Source organism: Dipodomys merriami, unplaced genomic scaffold (genome assembly GCF_024711535.1).
Source record: "Dipodomys merriami isolate MVZ:Mamm:240054 unplaced genomic scaffold, mDipMer1.0.p SCAF_8, whole genome shotgun sequence".
NCBI lineage: Eukaryota > Metazoa > Chordata > Mammalia > Rodentia > Heteromyidae > Dipodomys > Dipodomys merriami.
In genome coordinates this window covers 26,992,768-27,013,222 of record NW_027206401.1, presented here as the reverse complement: position 1 = coordinate 27,013,222, position 20,455 = coordinate 26,992,768, and the positions used below count along the sequence as shown (strand labels likewise).

The 20,455-nt window shown below is 33.7% G+C and overlaps 1 protein-coding gene across 13 annotated transcripts in view; it reads right to left on the bottom strand.

Moving 5' to 3' along the window:
- Ptprk (protein tyrosine phosphatase receptor type K) overlaps nucleotides 1–20,455 on the bottom strand; it is a 502,301-nt gene that overhangs the window by 109,196 nt on the left and 372,650 nt on the right. For all 13 annotated transcript variants that reach the window (XM_070010263.1, XM_070010273.1, XM_070010272.1 and 10 more), the window contains exons 8-11: nucleotides 19,906–20,208; nucleotides 14,510–14,619; nucleotides 13,462–13,663; nucleotides 8,695–8,800 (exon numbers count right to left, since the gene is read on the bottom strand). In XM_070010263.1, coding sequence (XP_069866364.1) covers nucleotides 8,695–8,800; nucleotides 13,462–13,663; nucleotides 14,510–14,619; nucleotides 19,906–20,208 — 721 coding nt within the window. The remainder of the gene's footprint in view (nucleotides 1–8,694; nucleotides 8,801–13,461; nucleotides 13,664–14,509; nucleotides 14,620–19,905; nucleotides 20,209–20,455) is intronic.

Sequence of the window (20,455 nt, the reverse complement as noted above, 5' to 3'; positions counted from 1 at the left end):
AGCAAGGAAAGGAAGGTATAATCTACTCTTGGGAAAAGAATATTTTGAGTACAATTCCATAGAGGCTAAATATCAACCTTTGATAAATTTTCACATTTGGTATTACTCCTAGTTAAATAAAAGAGAAATGACTGTGGTTTTTGAAGTTGGGGTTATTTTTATAACGCATATTTCTACCTGTCCATAAAAATAACCTATTAATCATGCAAAACAAATTTTATTTGCTAATATTATTCATTTATTTTTTGAATGCATAGGAGAAATGACATCTTGGCACATAGAGATTAAGCTCTCCTTAAAACTTACACCATGAGTCTCTTGCTCTTCTCTGTTTTATATTACAATGTTAAGTACTAAATGTTTGTGCCAAGTCTTTCCCACCAAGCCTCAGGTTAAAACAACTGTGATATATTTACAAGATTATGTCTTTGTTACCTTGTATGTCCCTCCCCCATGGTACAACCCCTGCTTTCACTATATATGATGTTGGTATATGTGGAGGGGAAGGGAAAAAAACAAATTGTAAAAACAGGGATACAGGAGGACCCATTGCAACAATGAGATGTACAAGTCGTTATGTAGAAAAACGAACTTTACAACTTTGGTGGGGGAGGACGGCGGGGGGTGGAGAAGGATACGAAGGGATGGGAAGACGAAACAAAGCAGGAGGCTACAATGCTTGATAAGAAATGTGCTCATTATCTTACCCACGTAATTCTAACCCCTCTGTACAGTATTTTCACAATAAAAATATATTTAAAAAAAACTGTGATAGCATTCGGAGATGGGGAGGTCTGTGGAAGTCAATTGTTTAAAATGGCAGGCCCTTAACCAGAACTGAGTCTACTCGCTTGATCTTGAGCTACTATGCAGTCTTGAGAAGCATGAGAAACAGAAGTGTATCATTTAAGGCATCTAGGATTTTGTTACAGCAGTGTGAGCAAACTGAGACGTGTGCATATGAAAAGACTTCAGAAATCTTGCTTCCAGGCACATTTACTAATGTATTTTTAAGATGAGAGCTAGACCTCCAATTGTCCCTCTCTCTTCCACTCCACCACTCCATCCTGCCAGGAGAAATGATGTAACACTAACTGCAATTTCTGGATATTTTTAAAACTCAACTATGTTTAACTCCACAAGCTGATGGGGAAGAGATTAATATTTTTTAGTTTGGTTGTAAATAAGATAATAAACAATAGGTAAGCATTTGTAGAATGAACAAATTGTTTTTGCTTTTTCTGTTGATGTTTTTACTTGGTGGAAACATATCTGCAGCACTCTTTCTTTCTGCTTGAAAGGAATTGTTCTGCTTCAAAAATTTCCCACACTTTCTGAGTAATGTGAATTTCCTCAAATAGCTTTCTTTCTGTGACTTTCTATTCACGCATCCACTCAGTCGCTTCATTCAACAATTCAACACTGAACCATCCCATAAATGCACTGAAGATAAAGGTGGAAATGTCCCAGTTCTTATGAACCTTGTATTTGTTTTCTTTTCCATTTCTTCCAAAATATCAAGAACTCTACTACTGCTAGAATGCTTTCTAACCCCTCTCAAGTGTGAGCCAATTTAAAAACAGTAACCAAAATATAAAATACCTAATTTCTTTAAAACCCTCTCCACTGAAGAACTGTCATTGTGCCCAGCATGCTTTTAGTGATGGTGACAACCACCCAGAAGGAGATGATCAGAATCATCTTAAATCATCTCTCCTATGTCCCTTTCAGTTACAGTCAAACCAGGCTGAAACTGATCCAGAAATACTCCTTGTAAAAAAAAAGTAAAGAAGGAAATTTGGTTCGCATCTGTCGGCTATACTCAATCAACATCTTAGAAAAATGAAGTTATCTTTCCATGTGATAACACATCCTTTAGTCGTATTTTACTATCATTACTTCTTCAATTAGCTCCTACAAAACACGCCACTTTGCACTTCTGTTTCTTCTGCACATTGAGAAAGCATGTGTTTAATCTTCACACAGAATAACTGTAATTATAGTGACCCCTCACCAAAATGTTTATACATAGCAAGAAACTAATGAAAAAAAATCCTAAATTCACAACAGGGAGAAATCTCATGGAACTGAAGAGGAATTTCTAACTATGTGTTATAAAGTTTGTGCTTAAAAAAACCACCTTTCTTTCATTTTTCAATTTGAAAAGGTAGTAACCATATGTACATTCCCTCCTCCTTGTTTATGTTCATGCTGAGGATTGCCTGTTTTTATCTGTGCTACTTTACTTATCAATGCGAATTAATTAAAGGACAGATAATAATGAGAAATCAAATTAGAAGTGAGTTGACTGATTACATGAAATGAGCTAGTGCTTTTTCACTTGTATGGTTGTTTACTTACTTAATGGTACTTAACTCTAGCTAGATCCACATATTAGGGCTAACTATATTCCAAAGTTACTGCAGTATTTTTATTCACTCCATCATATTCACATATTTCCTAATCCTTTCAATTGAATTTTTAAAATATTACTTCAATTAGCTTAAAATCAATATACTGGTATGATGAATCTTTAGTGAATACTCAAATATAATGTTTGTATGTTTAAAATTTTAAAATGATATTCACTACCAAAATAATGCTTGATTAAGTCATAGTAGTATTCACTTTTAGGTTTTATGGAGGCCAAATTATACCCTCTTATATAATTTCCCGTTAGCTTCAAGCCTGTTAATAACCATGAGGAAATTTCTCTATTATCTCAACAAGAGATATGATACACATAGCAGATAGTTTTTCTAATTCGTAAATATTGAGCTGGAAACAACAGTACCTAATTTAAACTACTATGGATTCGTAAAAAAATGGTACTAAGCAAATCTTCTGTGGATACAATGAGTTTAAGGTTGCATAATCTCATGGAGAAAGCAAAATGATAAATTATTCAGTCATATATAAGCAACTCATATGTTGTTTAAAATGTCTCTAAATTTTCAGAAGAGATTTCCTAGCTCTAAAGTTTACTATTCCGCACATGAACTCCACCCTCTAACCATTGTTGTATGTACTGCCCTACTGTTAACATTGTGATGGCCAAAAAAATATGGTTAAATTATCATCCTCCATCCCAATCATTTAACCCTGTCTCTACCAGCTCACTTCTTACACACATAAGCCAGTGCCCCCACGAGTTTTCATTTCTATATAGGATTCAGTTATGGAAGCATCAAAGCTCAAAAGTCCTCTGCAGTCTCTTCATATTTTCATATGCCATTTCTTTATCTCTTCCCATGCCCTTAATGTCATCATTTCACAAGTCAAGCTACAAACTCTTTTACTGAGTTAATAGCTACCACACTCCTTTTCAAATACCTCATTTTTACTCTTTCTCTGTACTGATATATATTATCTGTTTGAAGATAGTAAGGCTTGTGTTACTCACCTATGTGCTATACACCATCAAGGGATTCTTGCTTCCTTTTTAAGAGGTGTTCTATTGCAACCAAGAAGCATTCTCTACTACTTTTCTCCTATCTTCCAGGACCAATGGAGGTTAAGTCTTGTGGTTGATTAGGAAGTATTGTCAATCTAATCTTTAACCTATTGGTACTAATTATAAAGCTACCTAACACTGAATAGAACCTTCAGGGCTAGCCTCAGACATTCTGAAAAGGCAGAAAGGCCAAGTAAGAGACATGTAAAAAATGTATTGTCTTCATGAACATTAAGCATTGCAAACACTTTCTGTATTATGCTGTCATAAGTATTTCTTCATGTATCTTTTCTTTAGTACATTAGGAACTCGCTAAACATAATGCTTATCTTATTCACAAAATATTTATTAAATAGTTGTTATAGGTCATAAAATGTTTTCAATGTTTAGACTGAAATAACAAAAACAGTATTGAAAGCCTCTACTTTCATGCAGCTTACATTCTAGCAGAAAGACATAAATATATAAAAGCATAATATCTCAAAAGGAGGTGAGTAATCATAGATAAGTGGGAGGCTGAAAATGGAGGGATAGCAGTTTAAGGTCAGGCCAGGAGAATAGTTGAGGAAAACCCCTTCTGTACACATAGGTGGGCACAGTGTTATACCCCTGTCATCCCAAGCTACATATGAATCTTAGGTTGGGAGACTCACATATAAATGATGTATAAATGCAAAATTAGATGCACATGTGTGAAAATTGGAACCAGACAAATCAAGGGGATGAGTGGGTTGGGGATGAAGTGAAAAGATGATAGGGATGACACTTGATAAAGATTGAGCAAACTCACAAACTGAAATGTGGAAATAAATTTAGTATAACTACTTAAAGATAATTAACATTTTAAGAAAAAAGAAATTGAAAGGAAGTATAGAAGGAAGGAAAAACAAAAGGAAGGAAGGAAGGAAGGAAGGAAGGAAGGAAGGAAGGAAGGAAGGGCAAGATGATAAAGAGAGAAAGAGGAAAAGGAAAGAGAAAGCAAGAAAGCAAGCAAGAAAGCAAGCAAGAAAGAAAGCATGAAAGTCAGATTAAAACAATAATTCTGATTCTGGAATACGCATCATTTTATCTAATTAAATTAAGTAGAAGCTGAGAACTGGTGGCTCACATCTATAATACTAGCTACTCAGGATGCTGCATTTTTGGGGATTGAGGTTCAGCACTCACCCAGGCAGGAGACTCTTACCTCTAATTATCAAAAAGCTGGAAGTGGAGGTGTGGCTGAAGAGGTAGAGCAAAAAAGCTCAGGGATATCTTCCAGGCCTTGAGATCAAACCCCAAGACCAGTGTACACACACGCTCACACACACACACACACACACACACACACACACACACACACACACACACACACACAATTGAACATACATTTGAAAATTCTGAAATAAAATATACATTCATTTAGGTTGTCTTAAAGAAAACCTCATCATGGAGGAACAAGTGTTTTAATAGTATTTCACTATTTTCAAAAAAGAGCGAGGTAAATTATTCTATGAAATTGATTTTAAATGCAGATTACATTTATTTTGAATCATAGAAATGATTGTCAAGTGATGACAGGTGTGAGGACAGATCTCAAAGAAAAAAGGCGGAAAAGAGAGTCAAAGTTCTAGTTAAGTCAGTAACATCCCATCTTTGGAATGATTCAAAAAGAAGAACCGAACTTTCTTGAAGACCACGCTTGTCAAAACAACGCCACACACATTGCACATTAGCACCAGGGGCACTCGTGATGGGAAGGCAGCAAGGCCTGAGCGGTACGTGATGCCAACTGCAGTATCATTTACAGTGGGTGTTTTCATTGTACCCACTGTGAGCTTAGAAAAAACCTGCTGAAAAATATTGGTAAGGCAAACAAAATATATGAAATAACGAAAATTCCTAGAGAAAGTAGACAGTTTTGATTTAGGATACAAATACTGAAAACATTACTTAATAACTTTTGAAACAAGACCTTGAACATTTTTTCTCAGCTACAGATGCGACTGCATTCCCTTCCCTCTCAGCTTTATACATCTATAAAGCTGTGGAAGCTTAATACATCCTCAGACTTTGTGTAAGAGCACAGCTGTGTCTGTGTTTTCATTGCTACCGTCTTAATGTGGCCCGTTAGTGCATCTCACAGGGACCATTTCAGACTTCAGTTGGCATTAACCTCAGCCCATTCTCTATGTTTCTCTTGGTGGTCCTTCTAAAATGTAAACTTGCTCAGGGTAATTGCAGCTTGTAGTCTTGTGGCCAACTTCAGTTTTTAGGCCGACACGACACAGCCTCATGCTCTAGTCCCTCCTCAGCTATTGTCCAGTCTGAACTCTTCAAATGTGTGTGCTATGTCACATATGAAACCATTTGCCTTGCAGTCATTTGGAAGCTGATTGTTCTTTTTAGCAAAACCCTGCAGACAGAATATGTGTTCTATCTGCTGTCATTGAACTTATACTGTGTAATTATCAAATAGATCATTGTAATATTAGGTGTTATTATCATTATATGTATGAGCCTACCACTCTCGTTTATGGGCATATGAATCCAACTTAACTCTTGACATATTTAGAATGCTGCTGAATTTACTAACTTGGAGGAAACCGTCAGTAATTTCAGTTGTTTTTTTTTAGTAAAACTAACCTAAATTAAATGTACAAGCTCTATACAACATTGTTTTCCAATTGCTACAAAAGAAGATATTGGAATTGGGGTTTGTTTGCCAACAGGGGGGAAAAAAGATACACATTTCCACTGGAACTAGGAAAAAAAAGTTTGGTAAACTGCCATCTAACAGAAGGTAGGAATGTTAGGAAGTAGGGAAAGATAGACCCCCTATTTCAGGTTGAAATCAGCAAACAAGATAATTATCGGTTGCTCTTAGGAGGTTTAACTTGCAGTAAAATTGTTCTGCGTTTTTTTGGGAGACCACAGAGTGAGTGCAGTTGCATTAAGCACTAGCAAAAATAGATTCTTATAGGCTGACATATAACAAAAGACATAAAGCAGAAATTCAAATAGTTTCAAGTACAGCTACAGAAAGTGATGTGCACCTAAAGGTATACAAAGTTAGATGATATAATCAGTGCCATGGGGATGGAGACAGTAACTTGAACTAGAGCACTGGACCAGATAAAGCCTTAAATATGGCTCCAGTTACTGGTGGCGAAATGGAAGGCAGGAGTGTGGACACAGCTACTTGAACAGAGAACTCTAAAAGCATTTGAGACCAAATGCCCTGACTAGATCAAGAGGTTCCATCCACTGGCTCCACCTGCTATTGGTCTGAGCAAGTCTTCACAAACTATAGTAATAATGGGTGAGATCAGAATATGAGCTAGAAATCAAGGTAAGTTTCCCTTAATAGAAATATTCCCTTAAAAATGGCTATTTCTTTATAATATTATTAAATTGTTTCTTATAGTGTTCTAAGACTTAAGGTTATTTTCATTGAGTACTATTATTATTTGGAATTCTCAGTCAATGGGTTCTAATCTATATACAATGAAAAACCCTCCTAAACAAATAAAAATAAAAACTGTGTTTATGTGATGGAGAAGAGGGTTATATGATCATCAAAAATTCACTTTTCAAATTAATAGATTTCATGCTATATGAATCTTTAATAATCGAATATTAAGAGATACATAAAAACAAAATAAAAAGAAGACTTTGAATTGAAAATGTACTAAAGAAACTATATGACTTAGTTCACTTTGTTGACTTTCATGTCAAGAATAAATCACTCAGTTAAAAAAATGTACTGTAGAATGTATACTAAGTTCCTGAACATCATCAGTGATGAAAGGATTTATAAAATGGTAAGAATGTCCAATAGTCTATGACAAACCTAGGCCGAGACCTTGTGTTTTGTTGTGGTCATTTTAGCTTTGGTTTACAATGCCAAGCATAATTCAAGACACCTAATACATGTTCACTCAAATTTTGTGTGGAAAAAATGATCAAGTGAAGAGAATTAATACTAATTACATTGTAAAGCCCACTGGAATAATAATAATAATAATTAATAATGCTGCTGCTGATGACTGGTGATGATCCATGTTTGCATAAAGTAAAACTAAATTTACTCGTATATCTAAGATAAATGCAAGTAGCACATAGCTCATTTAAATGGCAATAGAACTGCACACTTACAAAGTAATTTTTATCACAGGTAGGAACTTGTGAATGACCCCTGATTACTTGTCGGTAAAAAAAGATGTTGAGTGCGCCATTTTCCCTTTCTCCTCTGGATCAGCAATCAGAGATCACTGATTCATGAAAAGCACTATATACTTGCTTTGAATTTTCAAGCAGTCAGTATTTCAGAAGTGTTTATATTATAAGTACACTTAGGCATCTCTCTGGGAGTGTGGTGTTCCACTGACTCTTAGCCAGATAGAAAGTGAGAATTTGCTTTATGATGTATGATCTCATATATATTTTATCTATCACATATATAATTTCTGCGCTTTGATATCCTTCTTAGAAAGTGAATAGAAAGATTTCCATTAATCTACTAGCTTCAAATGGACATTTCCACCTGTTATACACAATCATCTAATTAGAATTGTATAAAAATTACAATGCTTGGAATAGTGTGACTAATTCCCTAAAGAGGATGTGACTCATAATTTTGAAAGATGAAATAATCTATCAATTTTGTAAGATGATAAATTTCACACTGGAAAGGTAATGGAAACAGCAAATTAAACTTTAATATTTACTACAGAGTTTCTGATAGAGAACAATGTAGGAACTAAAAGGTCATATAGTTTTCATTCATTTTCACTATTCTGCTTATATTTCCTCAAAGCTTCCTATTTTTCAATCACTCATGAAATTATTCATAACTGATTTACTGCAGTGAACAAGAGTCATTTCCTCATCCTATTTCTGAAAAATATCTTCAGAGCTTTTATACCTCAGACACCAACAGTGGAAGCAAAATGAAATGAGACTAAAGGAAAAAAGAGCAAAGCTCTTCAATCAAATAGCTCAGAAGTGAATGGTTCAGTTCATGAATATCTCAAAAAATCCCCTTAGAATTTTGCTCTCAACTATAGGTCTATTTACAGGCTTCATCCAAATGAAAAGTGAATAAGCAAAACCAGAAGAAAATAAAAACAAAAATAAAACCTCTGACATTAATTATCAAGTGAATGTCTTCAAGGCATTAGGACTACTTTATTTGCTGCTAAGCAACTAGGAGAAATGTTTCTCTCACTAGCTGCTTTTTGGGGACTATTGACTCTTACCTGATTGGTGCACCTTTGGCTTGGGCTGGTCGCAACAGCACAGTGATTGTGGTGGCAGTTTCATTGAGAGAAGCATCGACTCCTTCATAGTCAGGCAAAGTGGGAGCTGAAAATGGAGCAATGAGAGAGAGAGAGAGAGAGAGAGAGAGAGAGAGAGAGAGAGAGAGAGAGAGAGAGAGAGAGAGAGAGAGAGAGAGAGAGAGAGAGAGAGAGAGAGAGAGAGAGAGAAAGAGAGAGGGTTCAATTTATAGCAATATGTCATGGTCAGTATAAGTAAATGAACCTACTGAAAGACAGAAATCAACTTACTTTTTAACCATCTACAGTGTGCCTGATTTTATAGCAAAACATGATGCTGAACCTTAATTCCAGCAATCAAAGCATAGCAAATTATAAAGGCAATATTGTTGAAATTTACACAATAACCTGACCTGACAACTTTTGATAAGCATACCATACTTTTATGTATGTGTGTGTGTGTGTGTGTGTGTGTGTGTGTGTGTGTAGTATGTGTGTGTGTGTGTGTGTGAGAGAGAGAGAGAGACAGAGACAGAGAGACAGAGGGGAAGGGGAGAGGGAAGGAGAGAGAGAGTACTGGGGAGTAAACTCAGGGCCTTGTATTCCTGGTTGGCTTTTTTTTTTTTTTTTTTTTTTTTTTTTATAATTTTTGATCAAGGCTAGCACTCTAGCACTTGAGCCACATACCTCACCTTCAATTCTGGCTTTGGTTGGTTAATTAGAGATAAAAGTTTCTTGGATTTATATGCCTGAGTTGGCTTCTAACTATGATCCTCAGATGTTGTGTTGCTAGGGTTAAAGATGTGAGCCACCAACATCCAGCTTTAAATACATTTTGCAAGACACTTTTGCTTTCAGTTTGTAAGGATCTGTAACTCAGCAAGGAAGGGATGTGAAAATAGTGGAAGCAACTCAAGAGTACTGGCAATGGAAGATCTGGAGTTCATGTAATAAGGCTGCCCAGTGGAGCAGGGCTATTCTTGCTTTTATGACTTAGAAGAAGAATTGTCATTCTCTTAATTCTTCTTCATTTTTCTGATCACATGTAAGGTTGGTGTATAGGGATGGACATCTTAATTTTATTTGTTGAAGCTTTACTTTAATAAAATGTATTTGGTTTATTACTAAATGATTTCATTAGCTGTCATATTTTTGAAAAGAAAGTACAAGTTTTAATAATATTAAATAATGTTTAACTGGGAACTGGTTTATTCTTAATCATGAGCTGGTTGAAAGAATAACTTCAAATGATTTTTGGTTACTTCAAGGTATAAAGATATTAAGCAATGCATACCTAGAGAAATATGTGCAATTATCAGAAAAACCTAAGCCAGTATCAGGTAGTGCATTATTTGGTGTTCACCTATTCATTGAATATTTACAGAATAGACAGCTTTTATGAGAAATGCAACAGAGTATACTTTCTGACATTTATAGTATTACAAATAGGAATGAACATTTTATGAAACATTATTCTTATAAAAACAACAACACATTTATTAGGTTGCCAAAACAGATAAGTTGACAAAAGAGCAGTAACTTTTAAGTTCAAAAGCACTTGAGGTCTTTATTTATTTTTTAAAAGACATATTACTGTCCCTTTCCCCTAGGATACTAACACATTCAATAGGTCTGGGAAGAAACCAGAACCTATTCCCATTTGTAAGGAAGTAGAAAGACTTGGAAAAAATTATATTAAGTGAATAAGCCAGGCTCAAAGAAACATAGGTCCCATGGTTTCCCTTATTTGCAATAACTAGTATATGTCTAGGACAAACAGAAAAGGTCAAAAGCTATTTACATATGACCAGATAAGATGATGCTAACTGAAATGAACCTGAGATAGGGACACAAATGTTTTTTTTTTCTTTCTTGCTATTGTTTTTTAACATATTTATAATGTACTGTGTGATTTTTTTTGTTTCTTTTGTATGTTCTTGCCCCACGGTATAACCCCTGTTTTCACTATATTTGATGTCAGTGCCCTGCATCTTGTATATACAGTTTTCTAATTTGGGGAGGGGAAGGGAAAAAACAAAATGCTGAAACAAGGATACAGCTTGACCCAATGTAACAATGTTGAAAACCAACTTTACAGATTGAGAGAGGAGGAGGAAGAATTTGGGGAGGTGGGGAGAGAAGGGAAGGGGAAAAACAATGCTCCACAGACAATATACTCATGTCTAGAAAGTTCTCAAGTGAAGCTGATGTTCTAAAGGAAGCACAATTTAAAAAAAACTTAATGTTGCAATGGGGATGATGAAACAGAGGAAAAACTTAAGGATTTAGGCAATGGGGATTCTAAATAAAGAGAAAATGTAAAAATTCATCATGAAGATGAAACTTAAAGTAAATTCCAGAAAGTAGAGACAGTGTTTGAAGATACTATTGTCAGGAAGGATAAGGTGCATTCTAACCAGCCACCTGCATGAGTGAGGTTGACTCTACACCACTGGGAAAAATATATTAGATTGCAAAAATACCTAAGAAGAAAAAGCTATGTTATCTAACGTATAATAGAAAAATATATTGGAGAAGGCTGACCCTGAGGGGAGAGTACCACTCAGAAAGATATGTCAACAATCTGCTTATCTAATATAGTTCAGATATTTAAAAAATGGAACATAAATTAGAACTATTACAAATCATTATTAGAATTAATAGTTAACATCAATTAACTATTAGAAATAGTTAATTACTTAGCAAGCAGAATTAAGAAATATCAAATATATCACATGTAGCATTTGTCCACATGCATTGTGTGTGTGTGTGTGTATGTGTGCTTGTGTATGTGCACATAAAATACAACTGTCACAACTCTAGTAAGTTAATTTCAATTGTATTTAAACTTGATTTGAAGCCTTCTAGGAAAGAAAATTATTGGACTTAAGGATAATTAATAATAAATTATCTTAATACTTCAAGTTGGCCAAACTCTATAAATATTGTCAGCCTACTGGTGATTACTACTTGTCCCCAATATAAAATGAGATCAAGTATGGCTTTAAAGCACATTCAATTATTTATAGTTCTCAGGTTGATGCAGAAAATTAAAAGAAAAAACTAGATGGGTTTTTGGTATTTAATTAAATAATTTTTTTCTCAACCCTAACATTGAGACTTGAGAAATTTTTTCTGAATATATAAATAGCTCTCAGAAATGTACATTTGCTCAGTGTTCTCTGTTTTATAAGCTTATGCAAATTTTGTAGTGATCTCTATGGAAATATCTCACTCAATTATAGCACTACTGCTAATTAAGGAGGATAAGAAACTGTCATAACATCATCAAATATTATTTTCTAATAAAGTGATTCATTTATATTTTAATATGAAAACCCAGAATTGTTCCAACAAGAAATAAAATAACAATTTTCATACACTTTCTTTTGTTAACATATGGATGTTATCTTAAAATGCTCATTTTACTAATCAAATGTGCTGCAAGAAAACATTAGAATAGCTAATTTTATTCATACTATCCATTTTTCAATTTTATATTATAGTTAACATATTTCCAAAAATATTTAGACTGAAAACAATTTAGGTAATGAGACTCTTCCTTTTGGCAAAGATATTCAGATTCGGAACAATGTGAAGAATTTATAATAAATATTATGATACATCACTAATATGCACTATATCAAAAATAATAAAAATGACCAGAAATAATTCAAAATCTAAGTTATACCTTATTTTTATGTAGATGACCTTTAAAACATTTACTATTCAAATTTAAGTCCAGATATATTTGTGTTTTATACTTTAAAAATAATCTTAAATAGATGAAACATTTTATAAATTAAAATAAGTTTAAAGCATATTATAAATTCTTTGCTAGAATGTAATCAGGTTTAACTGATGGTATCATTAAAGAAGAAACAATGTATGTAAACAATATAGTTGAATGCAAACTATAAAAGTATGGCTATAATAAATGTAAATTTTATGTTTCTTTATCAATCTAAAATTCTCCTGCAGTTCCCATTCTAAAACGTAGATGCTTTTATGGGAGGTTCTTTTGTTTTAAAGAGAAAATGGACAGTCTGGTTTTATTTAACATGCTCGAATGTTAATGACAATCGAAGAGAGAAGCTCTGTGGTATTTTGATACGTCAACAAAGATATACTACTATCTTTTGGGGTGCTTTATTAAAAATCAATTCAAGCCGGGCGCTGGTGGCTCACGCCTGTAATCCTAGCTACTCAGGAGGCTGAGATCTGAGGATCGCGGTTCAAAGCCAGCCCGGGCAGGAGAGACCGTGAGACTCTTATCTCCAATAAAGCACCAGAAAGCCGGAAGTGGCGTTGTAGCTCAAGTGGTAGAGCGCTCGCCTTGAGCTGAAGAGCTGAGGGACAGCGCCCAGGCCCAGAGTTCAAGCCCCACGACCGACAAAAAAAAAAAAAAAAAAAAAAAAAAAATCAATTCATAGCAGAGATCAAATACCATGGTAATCGCTGAATCTTTACAAAATAAAAGACTATTATTCTCTATAATGAACTTCAGAAATATTTTTAAAAGGTATATTGCAATTTTTGAAAAGATTACTGTCAATTAAATTGAGAAGTATAAACCAACAGTAATTTTTAGTTCTATGGTTCCTTTGAAGTGCTTTCCATCATGCAAAATTTTATTAAATATAGAATAAACAAAGTGAGTACCACACAGTATGTATGTGATTCTCCATGCCCATACTATTTAAATCAAGAGCAAAAGCAATCCTCTTTTTACTTCCTTCATTTGCATACCTGAGATATTTGTTGTCACATTGATGGCTGTGGCTGGCCCAAAGCCCTTGACTGTGCTGGCTCGGATAAAAAATTGGTAGGTGGTTCCGGGGTGGAGATGCATAAATACATGATGCGTACTGTTCCACAAGTTTGATACAGTCTGGGGAGGACCAGCCACTGGTACTGCAGGATCAAATGATCTTATGCTGCTATAACTGACCTGTTGTAGAAAATACATATTCCCATTACATAGCTGGTAGAAGGAAGTCCTAGTAAATTGTAAAGAAGTAAAACAAAAACAAACATCTAGCTGAATAAAATATTACACAATACATCCTTGTAGAGTCAATTATAAATTTTTCTACTCTTTCCTTCTAATTTTGCATGGTTATTTTTATAGTTCTGTATATCTGTCTGTCTACATATCATCTACAGCTATCCTAGAGATACACTGACTAGACAAATATATATATACATATTTTCTATCAAAAACATCAAACAATAAAGTGATATACTTAATCATATGTACAAAATTTGATGGTTATTTACTGAAACAAAGTAGCATTTAAACATGCAAAATAGCAATATCAGACTAGAGGTCTCATTTCTTCGATTCATTCTGTAGCAACTAGAAATTTAAAAATTTATATGCTATAATCAATACTCAACTATGCAAGGACAGAACTGTATATTTATGCAATTAAATATATTCTTCCATTTCTTCTCTTTAGGTTTTTATATTTCAAAACATAGTGATTTGTAATCAAAATTGCAACTCTGAAATATCTTTATAATCTAAGTTTCTTTTTCAGATATCAATTCTTTGCCCTGAAATAACGGACAATAGTGGTATCTCCTAATATGATTTTCTTAATGTTATAAAAGGAAAATTTAGAGTTTGTGAAACATTTTTGAAATCAAATAATTTATAAACTAAAGCAAGGAAAAAGTAATATTTTAATATCCCAATCCTTATGACTTTCTTTTCCATTATTTCCCTCTACTTACCCCCCACCTCCATCATTCCTTTTTCCACATTTAAATTAACTTCTTTGTCTCTCAGTACCTCATATTGTGTGATGATTCCATTTGGGTCCAAAGGCTCTTTCCAGTTCAAGAAAATCTTGTTTTCAAAGGATGTTCCTTGGAGAGATTTGATTGGAACAGGGCCAGGCACTATAAATATATGCATTTTCAGTTATAAGAATGGTTCCAGAAGAAGTAGAAAAAGAACATCATGTGAAGTACATAAACAAAATTTGAAATAAAAGCAAGTGAGTTTTGAACAGCAAAAAAGTCTATAAGACCAGCCGTCTAACTTTGCTCAGATATATGGGAACTTAAACTTATTCCATAAGAGTGTAAAACAGAAAATATAAAAAAGTAAGGTTATTTTTATTCAAAAGAATATTCTATCACCTTAGAGAGTTACATAAATTATACAGTCTAGTTTTCTCGGTTGTATAAATCTAATAACATGAAGATCTTATTTGTAATTTATTTCGAGAACAGAGCTATAGCTCCCTGAAAGATTTTTTGAAGATTATGATAATCCCCTAAAGAGTCTCCATAAACAAAGTTCATAAAATAATGAATACTACTAATAATTAACACTGTTAGGACTCAAAAGCCAAAACACATAGCATTAGATTGAGATGCCCATTAATAATCACCCAGGCATTTATAGCTATATTTTTGTACAATTAAAAAGATAGCGATGATTATTATATTTTTTAAAAAAGTTATTTAAGATGGATATATTCAAATGTCTTTGCTAGGAATCAAACCAGTTTATAATGTCATATTGATTTAGAATTCAATGATCTGTTAAAAAATGATTTTGTTTGTTTATGTGGTAGGCAAATGCTCTTGCAATGAATCACACCCTTGGTCCCTTGACTCCTTATTTCTGAACCCAATACTTTTAAATAAGTTTTCAGTAGCTATCATTGGACTCCTTACTCCTTACTTGCAAATATCACGTAACTGCAAATCTTATTGTTTCATATTATATCATTCTGAATGAGCTGCCATCTTCTGGTTGCAAAATATTCAATATAGTTCTACTATTGTGCCTTTTCCTTTTATGCATTCCACTTAAGTAGTTTATATTTCATCTTAGTTCATATTACATAAATGTATATATAACATAAACGTATATAATACTTAGCTCTTTATTCACACAATTGACCAAATTCTACTTCTGATAACACTTTACCATTTATGCACAACAGAACATTCTTGGCTTAAAAACTTGCTTCCTTTTGAAAATACCAACCAATATTGGGCAAGTATGTTTTTTAATTAATATTTTCCCTTAATCTAACGTTTCAGTGAACTTCACACATGACATTATCTGGAAATGCCATTCCAAAGTATAGAGCAATTTTGTGAGCACCGAAATAAATTAAAAATCACTGGATCAAAGGAAATGCATTGCTTCTTGGCTACAGCATCAAGAAATTCTGAGTGATGTGTCACAAGAATAAGATTTATTTCAATCTACAAGGAGACTATGAATGATGTTATGACCTCTGAGACAGGCAACATAATTTGGAACATGAATAATAAATTCACAGAGGAAGGAAACCCACAGCTAAGCGAAAAGAGGCCAGCACTGAATTTAGAAGAGGAGTGTCCCTGTGTTTGTCAGCTAAAGTCATCTTTGGCCTAATCTCTGTGCTGCACAATGTGTGGTGCATAGGGAAGGCCTGTTGTTTCTCTTCTACCAAATGATGCAGCACATCACAGTAACTAAGGAAATGATCGTTCTTTACCTATCATTCACAGAAGGCGATAAGGAGGCAGGGACAAAATCCAAAACAGTGGGGAGATGTTTACAGGATGATGTTATATTTATAACTGCTTATGTTCACCTAACACCTTTTGGCCTGCAATGTGTCATGGGTGTATTTAAAACAGTGCACAATTAGGAACTTTTTAAAATGCTTGCTCCATGCTGTGTTGAAAAGGAGAATTGGAAAGCTTCTCTATAAGTTTTATATATCTATGTCCTTTACACACATGTAATAATACCATGAGGATGGAATCCACTTCACTTATCCATAGGTCACATCTTGGAGATGGAAAGTGTGGGAGAAATTACAAATAAAACATGCCATACTATTGATCTTTCCTTGGACAGGGAAGAGTAAATGAAAACAAGGCCTACACTTCACTTGGCTACAACACATTCACACACACACACACACACACACACACACACACACAGATAGGGATGAGATGTAGTACAGGCCAATTATATTCCTTAGTTTTGTTCTTTTGCAGGGAGTTGTGTTCACAGAATATATCTCCATCTACTTAAGATTTCATGTGTGCATGCAGCACATAGTTACTAAATAAAGCCTTGTCACAGCCTCTACAGACTTCAAGGAACATCACTTCACATTTCCACATCAACAATTTGTAATGGAGACAGAATGCTGACTTTTGTTCCCATGCTTGTGATTTAGAAGAGAGCTGCTTCAGCTACTTTTTTTTTTAAAGTATAACAAACTCTTTTAAAATGCAACTTACAAAATGGAAAAAAAGAAAGGAAAAATGAAGCATGGGTGGGTTGGGTGGAGGTCTAAATTAAACAAGCATTTTCACCTTTAAAATGTGATAAATGTATTTATAAAAAGAGCTTTCTATTGTCAAAATTGTTCCCAATCAAGCTTTTCTGCCAAGCTAATGTCATAATATTGATTTTTATGAAGGTGGGAATTAGAAATGAAAACAAAAAAAAGTCATGTGAAAAATTCTGCTCATGTATGAAAAAATGTGTGCAATAAATTAAATAAAAATTCTACCTTAGGGTTCTGGTGGGAAATCATTCTAGCTTGCTCTGAAGATTTATGGATGTTCCAGTATTCTGTTCATATAATTACATCCTCTTATTGGATGGTTGATAATTTATTCTTTTTCTATGTATATAGGGCAGCAATAATTTAGTAAGGCTGCCTTCATCAGATCATCATAATCACTGATCTTCTCAACACTGGGTCATGATTTAGATGTTTTTCTTCTTGCTATGTACTAATGTTCATAATATTAAGCATTCTGTGTAGAAACTGAGATACTTACAAATCCCTCATAAAAGTTTGTACGTCAATCACTAGATATTGTATGTGGCAGAAAAAAGAGCAAGAAGAAATGTTATCAGTCAGAGTAGAGGGATTATTTTGTGATCATAATATGAAATAATAACATGAACCCTAATGTCATTAAAACCAGTAAAATATTCCAAAAGCACATATTAAAACTAGGGTCTGAAAATAATATTAATATTAGTAGATATAGCCATTTTTTCTTATTAAACTAATTCTGGATATAGTAAATATCACAAGAACTTAACTTAGAGTAATATTGCATAGCAATTTCATATTCTGGTTATTAACAAGCCTTTCTATATGCTAAAGAAATACATTTAAAAAAGCCTTAATGCATTCTTTTGTGGGGAAAAGAGCAGATGAATAATCCATATCAAAGTGCATAACCAATATAAAGTGTATTACTAAAGGGTGATTGGCTACCCTCTTCACCACCAAATTCAGGTGGAATTTTCTACAGTTATCAATTAAGAAATCAAGGTTTAAACTTTTTAAAGTAGGAAAAAAGCCAAGTGAAAGTATCTATATTACTAAAACTATAATTTAAATATTTCTAGTCTGATAGTCATTGGAACATTTATCCCAGATTATATGATACAGATATTTAGTGTTTGAATACATACTAACATTTCTTACTTCTATTTACCTATGAACTAATTACCTTTAGCCATTCTTTTTGCATAAACATGAGTTAAGTGGTACGTGTGTGTGTGTGTGTGTGTGTGTGTGAGGAAGAGGGACAGAAGAATTTTCATGTGTCAATACAGGTTTGTCAAATACCATTGACATTTTGGCTTGAAAGAGTTCAAGAATAATATCAGAGATAGTTCAATTTTGATGAACTCTATATCAAAAGTATATTTATCAAATAAATCTTAGGTTTATTCTCTGAAATTTTAATATGTAAGAATGGGTACTATAAAACCTGTTAACTACAAATACTGAACTATAGCTAATCAAAAGTCTCTCACTTCTACCTTATCTTGTTTGTTTCACAATGAAGCATCAGGACAAGAAAACAAAGGTATTTCTACTTCTCAGAGTAGGAGAACTCTGAAATAATGAGAATTCTCAGAAACCATGTGTTATTAGCATATTTTATGGCAACCTCATGCTTTGATAGGCACCAAATGATACAACTGAGTCTAAAATTTAGAACCTGAGAGAAGTTGCAAAGATCTCCTTGTAAACTACACCATTTCCTCCCTACCCCTATGTAGCCTTCCCATCAAGCAAGCAATGCAATGAGAATTTTGGAAGATCATGGAACTTCAGGGATTATTTCCATTAACTACTTCATAGATGGATAAGAAATTTGGATAGAGAGGGGAGATAAATTACTGAACTCAATTACAGAGGACGCATGAATGCAAGCATTTTTAATTACATCATGCCAGCATTTAATGATAAAATTTGGAAATGAAGGCTTGAGGATTTAGCTCAGTGGAAGAGCAATTACTGGCAAGTGCAAGGTCCTGAGCTTGGTTCTAAGCACTGCAAAAAAAATTTTTTTTTCGACATGAAACCAAAATGTATTATTATTAATCTTAAAATATTGCTTTTTGTAGACTATTTAAATAAATAAATTGTTAGGCTAGGTAATATGTCCATATTTTTACATTAATGATACATTGTACTGTAAAGCTGGTGAATGTATTTTTAAATATTAGTATAAATAGTTATTTTTACAATTTAATTATTTCAGAATGACACAGAACTGAACAACATAGACTTCTGTGATGAGATATAAAGACGATAATGCAATGCTAGTAAGTAATAAGTGTCTTCTTCTATATTTGGACTTACACTATACTATGTATTATCTAAAACTAAATGGACTGAGTAAATACTTTCAAGTAGTAGTTTAAAACAAAATATAGGGAGGTGGGGAGGGAAGGGATGGTAGGGAAAAAACAAAGGAGGAGGTAACAATGCTTGATAGGAAATGTACTCATTACCTTATTCATTCATGTAACTAACCCCTCTGTACAGTATTTTTACCATAAAAATGTAGATAATATTGATTTTTAAAACATAAAAGACTAATTTTTGTATTGAAGTTAATTTTATCATAGGTCACTTATGTGATGACATAGATAATAAAATATTTTCTTTTTTTAAACACTTGCTATGGAAAACTTCAGTTGTCACTCCTATATCATTGCTTAAAAAGATAACGGGTACATATCATTGAATATTTGGATACTTCTCAGAAGAAAAAAATTGTTAGAGGAAAACACTATGCAAAATAACTGTATTAAGGTAATTTAGCATTATTTCAGCTTAGCAGGAAGGCAAACTGTTAAGAAATTACATTAGTGCCATACAAAATAAGAAAATAGGAACTCACAATCTTCATCAGTTTGGATGATGGTCTCTTCACTCTCCTTCCTTCCTTCTGGATTGGTGAGTATCATCTTGAGGCTGACATTTGTATATGGTGGGAGATGGCTGACGACATGTTGAGGGGCTTTGGGGTCCATGTCCAAACAGTCTGCCTTGCTCTCATTGTGACCACGAAAGTAATGATAGCAGATAGTGACATTGAAAGTGTGGCACCGAGTGATATTGTAACCCAAGGACTCCCAGTCCACAGCAATCCGTCTTGCCTGTATCTCTGCAATCTTTAACGTCTTTGGGGTTCTCATAGGTTCTGAAAAGTAAAGAAATAGAAAGTTGTACATTTTGCCATAAATTATCTTGGGAAAATAAACAAAACAAAACAAAATCAAACACCTAGCATGCGCAAACCCAGAGAAACATGGATGTGGGAGCCATGTTTTAAAAAAAAATTATTGTGAAAATACCGTACATAGGGGTTACAATTACACGGGCAAGATAATGAGTACATTTCTTATCAAGCATTGTTGCTTTGTTGTTTATGTTTTACTTACTCATAA